A 7,913-nucleotide genomic window follows, 5' to 3' on the forward strand; every position below is an offset into this window, starting at 1 on the left:
TTTTTTTTTATTCTGGGCCAGCTTTAGCTCTGAGGCTTGGCTCCAGCTCTTAGGCCTAGGCTGCTGAAAGCAGGTATCTGGTTTGTTTGGGTTCTATAATCGAAACACTGTTTCAACTCCAGCTCTGAGATCCCGGCTGGCTGAAAGCAGGTTTCTGGGGTTTTGTTTAGCTTCTATATTTGTAACAATGTTTCAAACTGCAAGCTCAGAGGCCGGCAGCCGCAGGCGGGGAACGTTGGCTTCCTCTGTCACTGAAGCAAGCAAGCCTCCTGTTCACTTCAAGCTGCCTGGCTGCCGGCCGCCATCTTGGTTGGCAGTTAATTTGCATATCGCCCTATTAGCCAATGGGAAGGGTAGCGGAGGTACGGCTAATTACCATGTTTCTCTATTATTAGATAGGATTCAATAAAAATGGGTATGCTGACTTGAAAACTGAAAGTTAAGTTTTACTGAATTACTTTTTAAAATGTTTTCAAAATGTAAATATAAATATATAGCAGTATAGATCACAATTAACCTAGATTATCCAGGAATTATATTCATTATAAGACCAATAAACATGTATTTATTGAGTTTTTACCATGTACGGAGTAGAGTTCTAGACCCTCATATTACATCTGTGGACAGAAGAGACAAAACCACCCCTCTGTGCTGCTCACTATGTGACTGTGAGGGCGCCATGCAAAGCAAATCAAGCACTGCTCCTAGCTCTCCTGAACCAACCCCCTTATGCAAAGAAAAGTTGTTGGAAACGGCCTAAATTTTATTTTTGTATTCTGTTATACATTTTAAGAGTTAACATCCAAATCATGTATTTCAGGAGGTTTAAAGTTCTTTGTTCCAGATAAATCAACCTCCAATAGCATGATTGATGCTTTCAGTAGAATTTCCTCGGGAACTGGAGACATTTTTCAACAATGTATTCAGGTCAGAATCTCCTCAATGTTATACTTATAGCTGGTGTGGGGAGGAAGAGGGGGACAACGAAAATAGATGAATTGGGTTAATTGCCTCATTCACCTTATTTGAATATGTAATGAGCTTCCTGGCATCACCAGAGCCAGGCTTCATTTCTACCTGATGTCCGTACTTCTCAGCCCTAGGAGTCATTTTCTGTAATTGCTTTTCAAGTTCTATAAGCAGAACTTGCTCCTTCCTCATTTCTCAAAATGGGGGTGAGGATGGGAATGCAGTGGAGGTAAGGCCCAGAAGAAAAATTAAAAATCACGTATTTAGTTTCAGTTCCATACTAACTTTCCATAAATCAGAATCCATTTTACTTTAGCTTATCCAAAAACTTCTTTGAAGCTCCTCTCGCATATAAAAAGTATCAACTATTCCATTAAATTCTAAAAATTCCTAAATATCTTTTTAACAACCACAGTTTATTTGATTTTGTTCACAAAAGCATCCTCTAATCAAGCTAATTCTTAAAGGGGCTCAAATTTTTCTTCTAAGTAGTTTAAAGATATTTTGAACATAACTGAACAAAATTTCATCTGCTGTTTCCTCACAGATGGTAAGTGAACCTGCCAAGTTAATGGCTTCACAGGAACAATGAAGTCAGTAAATTATTCCTAGAAAATTTTTAACATAATTATATGTACACAGTAGAGGCAATAACCATCATCCGATGATTAGAAGTGTAAAAGGGAGAGGGTGTTGGGGGTTATCTGTAATACTGTCAACAATAAAAAAAAAATTTTTAAAGAGAAGTGAAGAAAGGTAAATTATAAATGACAATATATATTAGACTGCAATTGGCTTTCTGAATGATCTTCCTACCTGTGATTTCCTCTTCGATAATCCTATATAATAAAAGGTAATATGCAAATTGTCCCCTCGACTGGGAGTTCTACCAGAGTTCGACCAGGGGGTGGGGTCAGCTCGCCAACTGCCCAGGGCCCCTCCCCCTGACCAGCCCAGCCCTATCAGCCCTGATGGGTGCTGGTGGGCTGGACCCCACCTGTGCACGAATTTGTGCACTGGGCCTCTAGTATGAAATAAAAACAAATGTGTTAAAAAGTAACAAAATATTATTCATATGGCTCAAATCAAACTTATGTTCTCAAATTTGGCCACCTCTCCCCACTTGCTTTTGTCATTAGCCCCACTAGACTCTGAGAAGAAACCACATCTAACCTCCTTCAAGAGCTCAGGGCCCAGCACAGAATATGGTATAGAGGTCAGCAGTTCACAAACCCTTGTTAAACTGATTTTAGCAAATAGTCCACAATTTCTCTGCTGTCATCCACCAAAAAAAGTTTATATGTTTCCCAAGTTTGAGAATTTTACAGTGTTACCAATGTATTTATTGAATAAATAAAATTTTTCAAAGTTATTTATAAACTTGTATCCATTGTGAATAGACAATGATTAAATGCTGTTGCATGACACTTGTATTAACTGTAACAAAATATTTTACAACTACTGTACTTATATAATATACTATATTTTGCTTTGGCAATAAATTTTTACATGAAAAATGATTTATGTAAATATACTACATGTCAGAATTAAGTAATTATTTTTTACTATTCATTTTTGTCACAAAAGAAAAAGATGGAATAATTATGCATACACTAGAAACCTTCATATATATGTATTCTTTTGAACAGCTTGAAAGTATGGGTGAGAATGTTAAACCTCACCATCAATTGAAAAGCACTGTGACTGTGGATAACAGTATGGGCAATGATACTACCTTTCTAGTCACATGGCAGACCAGTGGGCCCCCTGACATTGAACTGTTTGAACCTAATGGGAGGAAATACTACACACATAACTTTACCATCAATCAAGCTTTGAGGACTGCTCGCCTCTGGATTCCAGGAACTGCTCAGGTAGGTGTTCTGAGCTTGTTCATAATGACAACATTTAGTCAAGTAAAACACTTTCAGTTGAATCACATAATTAAATGCATTGTGTAAAGGAAATCCTATTCTGATATAGCAAAATTTTACTTTAAATTTATGAGGGCATTTTGTGAATGCTAAAATTTTAAGGGGAACAATTAATGCATGTTCAAAACTTTAACAAAGGAAATTAGTATGTATGCAGTAAAAATAATTTATTTTTGCTTACTTCCTTCTTTACAAAATCTACATAGACAGACTTATCTGTGCACTTAGAAAAACCCTCTACCTAGAATTTATATTATGAATACATGCAATACATATTTTTGAGCACCTACTATGTGTTGAGTCTTGTTTTAGGTGCTTCATAATAAAATGCCATGATATGAATAAGAACAGGGTTTTCAGACATACAGGAGGGATGTGCAGATGGGATGAGGTGTGGAGGTGGGAGCATGCTTCCCGAAGTGAAAATATAAAAATGGAAATATGGAGGATAAAGGGGACAAAGGTGTGAATGGCATTCTGAGCAGAGTGAACAGCACACAGAAAGGCTCAGAGAAAAGGAATATGGCTCTTCGTGGAACCACAAGTCGTTCAATATGGATGAGCTACTGAGTAGCATGTAAGATGGGTGTTTAGGGGGAGAAAAGTGGAGGGAGTGATGAGACTAGACAGATAAACAGGAGGGGGCTCCGCAGGACAGTAAAGGGAGTAGGAGTTTGAAGGGAGTAGAAGTTTGAATTCTAAAGGCAAAGGGAAACCACTAAAGGTTCTAAGCCGGGTGGTGAATTGACCACAATTACTCTTGCACTAACTGAATGCAGTCCCCCCTCATAACTGGTGGCTCTCCCTCCCCCAGCCTCCCTGCCTCTGGGCTAGCATTCATCTCTCTATCAGGTGATCCTTCTGCATTGAAGCACTACCCAGGTCAAACCTGCCTCCTATTCAAAACTCTTTGGTGGTCTCAGGATAAAACTCATGTGGTTACTTTTACATAACAAGCCCTTCATCTTCCGGCTTCTGCCCAAGTTTATCTCTTAACCCTTCTCCCAAACATCCTGTGCTCTGCTCCTACTGAACTTTTCTTCAAACTCATCATGTTCTGTACACACCTGTGCACAAGGGCCAGGAACACTTTACCTGCTTCTCACTGCCTTTGCCTGACCTCTTAGTCTGGATGAGGTGCCCTATAAGGCCTATAGGAACACACATATTACACCCAAAGAGAAGTTTCTGATGTGGAGTTTCCTGCTATGTATCTGTTACTAATTTTATGATTACAATAGAGATAGGTAGGTAGATAGATATAGATGATCTTGATGCCTGAAATGTGTCTTCACTGGAAAATGGTAAAGCACATGGATCTCACAAAAAAGGCTGGGTGAGGTGTGGTGGCATCTTACCTTTCCACACTGAGTCACAGTCACACCCCAACCCATTGTTTCCTCTCTTGTTCCTCCTGCTCGATTGTGTTCCTTCTCCTACTTCCAGGGTTTAAGGAGCAGCAGCAGGAAAGAGAGGAAAAGGAGGATTTATGTACAGTTTAATCAAAAGAACAAATTTCTGCTACATTGCAGTTTAAGCTTTTTTTTCAGACATTTTGTATGTCTCCCCCACTCCCCCTCCCCCCGTAGTTTAGACAAGCAAAATAGGATGACATTAAGCAATATTTTTATAAGGTACTCAACAAAGATGTTATAGAATCCTGACCAATTAAAAAGAGTATTCCTTTTCTTCATCCTTAATAGTGTATGTGAGCTTTGTTGCTTGAGATTTGGGGGTATGTTGAGGATTTGGGGGAAGTGGAGGAAAGGTAGGATACTATTGCCTTTAGGAAAGGTTATCCACGTAAATCACAATTGTCTGCTTAATTTACTGTAATTTTCTCCCTTACATAAAAGAAATAAAAACATTGACTATCCTTTTGGGTGGAGGGGCTCAGATTAATATTTGCAAAGTACTTTAAAGCTTTGAAACAATGTTATCATCTTCTAAAATGTGACTCAAGATGTGTTCTCCTCCACAGACAAATTCAGGGTATAATTCCTGAAAGAGGTGCTGAATAATGTAAATGGGTTGTGCTGTGAGAGCCATGTAAATACTGAATTTTAAGCAATATTACTATTCCTGACATTCGTTTGTGATATGTTAGAAAATGCAACATCAGTAAGATAAGAACAAAAAATTCTAGGCGCCTAGATTTATGGTTTAAAATGAAGGTTTACCTTTTTCTTCACACCTGACAAAGCAGAACCCCTTTGTTTTGCAGCCGGGGCCCTGGACTTACGCACTGAACAATACCCACCATTCTCTTCAGTCCTTGAAAGTGACCGTGACCTCTCGTGCCTCCCACTCAGCCCAGCCTCCTGCTACTGTGGAGGCCTTTGTAGAAAAAGACAGCACCTCTTTTCCCCACCCCGTGATGATCTATGCCAATGTGAGGAAGGGCTTTTACCCCATCCTCAACGCCACTGTAACTGCTACTATTGAGCCAGAGACTGAAGAGCCCGTTACGCTGAAACTTCTTGATGATGGAGCAGGTAACAAGCAATGTCATGTCATTTTTCATGTGCTCAAGAGCTGCTGTGATGCTGCAGCATCCTTATCAAGCTCATCTTTAATATTCTTGCAGTTCAATCATTTTGCTCACCAAGTCTTGTGAGGTTCTCAAATTCTCATAGCATCACTGATACACAAAGTAGCTACAGGTTACATTTGCACAAGGAAAGCGAACGTGAACTTGGAAAAAGAGAGTACCCATGAAGCTCTGCAGAGTGTCTGTGCGAGAGCAAACTGGTGGGAGAGTCGCTAGGTCCTGGCTTCCACCTGCCCAGTGACGCTGGCCACACTCAGTGAGGCCGCACGGGAGCAGGTCCTGTGCTCTGTGACATGCCCACATTCCGCAAGACTCACCAGCTTCACTAGTCACTGAACTCATCAGATTGAACAATTAAAAGAGCAAATGGAAACCCAAGAAGGGGGATGCAATGACAGTGAATCCATTTTTCTCTCCTTGAACCCAATAGTGAAGAGAAAATTGCAAACTGAACTTGTGACCCACAAGATTACCCTGGACTTTCTTTAGCCAAGTAGCCGGGTCAATAAGAGGGCATGGCCAGTGCCTTTTGCATGTGTGATTTGGTCACAAGAAGGCCAAGCCAGCAAGCCTAGTGGAATCCAGATAGAGATTTTGCCACTGCTGGGAAAATGCAGTAAAGCAAAACAAAACCCGACTTTAAAGCACTCACTCCGCACGGGGAGAGTTCAGAGCTTCCTCCTCACACACAGACAGCACGACAGCCAGCTGGCAAACAGCAGCATCTGTTCTGTTTTGGTTTTTTTCCCTAAACTAAATTCTCAGAATGACAATGGGCCTCAAAGTTTATGTTAGCAACCCCAAGTGTATGATCTACTAATAAAATCATTTTCCTTCCCTCTATTGTTTCAGAGAAAACCCATGAATATGTTGCCATGGCAATCTTGTATGCCATTTATGAAACAAACATTCATTTAAAGGATGTTAGTTCAAGTCTACCTCAGAGGGATACCAGAGAAGTCCTCTTGTTTTGTCCATTGGAATGGATCCAAATGACCTTGCATACCCTTGATTGCTTACCCTTGGCCACACCTTTCATTTTTTGTATGGAGTCCAAAATTGCACTTTGCAGAATGTTCCCACTTTGCCCAGCCTGCAGGCTGGCCTCCAGGAGAACGTTATCTTAGGAAAGATCACTTGAATAGACTCAATAGGCTTTAATATTTATTCCCTGGAACCATTTTATGTGATGTCTAAATTTATACTCTAATGAAAGAAACAATGAAAAAAGATTGTTTAGGCATTAAAGTGTCAATTTAGATTTTTTTCCTTAGCACACAGGTATTGTCTAATACTTATTTTTATATTGGAAGTGGTTATTTATCTGCTAAATAAAATCGATAAATAAACCACGGCTTAGAGAAATTTTCCATTATCATTTCTCAACAACGATAGACCTTATTCAGCATTAAATCACTAGTCAGTACACAAAACAATTTCTAAACCTACTATGATCATAAGTTGCTCAGCACTTTTTATTTTAATTAAATATATTCTTACTTTTCTCGTGCTGAGGAGCAGCCCTTCCTCTGCCGTAGGGACTCTAGGACACTCACTTTAGTGAAGATGCAAAGCCAGAGTGCAGGCTGGGTGTGTGGTATGGGAACAGGACAAGCTGCTTGACCAGTGTGGCCACTACACTTGCACAGGGAATGTGATCTGCACTTGGGCTGAGCTGTACCTCCCTGCTGCCCTGCAGTCTAAGCCTTCCTGCCATTCAGTCCTGGACTTGGTTTGGAACCGAACTGCTCCCTGAGGTTCCATACAAAAGGAGAGAAGTCTATCACGGGCCAAGCTTTCAGTGGTCTCCTGAAGCAAGGCAGCATTGGGTGGAACCAAACCCTGTCAAACGCCAAGTCAGTGAGCCCCTTCCAATCAGAACAGCAGTTCCATGTACCCTCTAATGAAAAAGTTAAATGATTTCACACTTTTAAAAATCAACTACAAATATTTTTTCAATCAGGAATATTTTTTTTTAATCAGGGCTTCAAGGATATTCATAAACTCCTTGAAATTATATGAAAATATGCATATGTGCATGCATATTAATTTCCTGGGAACAGATCACTTTTATCTTAAAAGGATCTATGACTGTAAACAAGCTTTAAAATATGCTTGGTTTCTGTGGGAAACTAGTATTATTCAGGGATAGGAAGGAGAGCTCTAAAGGTGATAATTAAATGCTTTCTTAGCACTGAAGCAGGTACAACTCATTTACCTTTAGAAAATAATTTTTCATAGGTTAAGGAACTACACGGAGAAATTATGGAGCCATTATATTTTTAACCACCTGATAATATCAAAAATAGTTATGACCATTACTATGGTCATAAGGGGAGTGAATCTTATTTCTTTTTTTAAACATATTTTTATTGATTTCAGAGAGGAAGGGAGAGGGAGAAAGAGAGATAGAAACATCAATGATGAGAGAGAATCATTGATCAGGGCTGCCTATTGTA

General features: G+C 39.7%; 1 protein-coding gene and 1 long non-coding RNA gene across 3 annotated transcripts in view; one reads left to right on the forward strand and one right to left on the reverse strand.

Annotated features, from left to right (window-relative positions):
* LOC102251497 (calcium-activated chloride channel regulator 2) overlaps positions 1 to 7,913 on the forward strand; it is a 43,995-nt gene that overhangs the window by 27,151 nt on the left and 8,931 nt on the right. The window contains exons 9-11 of one of the 2 annotated variants that reach the window (XM_005885499.2): positions 821 to 927; positions 2,619 to 2,843; positions 5,128 to 5,398. In XM_005885499.2, coding sequence (XP_005885561.1) covers positions 821 to 927; positions 2,619 to 2,843; positions 5,128 to 5,398 — 603 coding nt within the window. The remainder of the gene's footprint in view (positions 1 to 820; positions 928 to 2,618; positions 2,844 to 5,127; positions 5,399 to 7,913) is intronic. The other variant, XM_014532761.1, reaches the window with a different exon arrangement.
* Positions 1 to 7,913, reverse strand: part of LOC106724629 — a 57,291-nt gene that overhangs the window by 8,362 nt on the left and 41,016 nt on the right. Inside the window, exon 2 of the long non-coding RNA XR_001360476.1 lies at positions 4,262 to 4,339. This is a non-coding gene — a long non-coding RNA (uncharacterized LOC106724629). The remainder of the gene's footprint in view (positions 1 to 4,261; positions 4,340 to 7,913) is intronic.

This window comes from Myotis brandtii, unplaced genomic scaffold (assembly GCF_000412655.1).
Source record: "Myotis brandtii unplaced genomic scaffold, ASM41265v1 scaffold909, whole genome shotgun sequence".
In the NCBI taxonomy this organism is placed as follows: domain Eukaryota; kingdom Metazoa; phylum Chordata; class Mammalia; order Chiroptera; family Vespertilionidae; genus Myotis; species Myotis brandtii.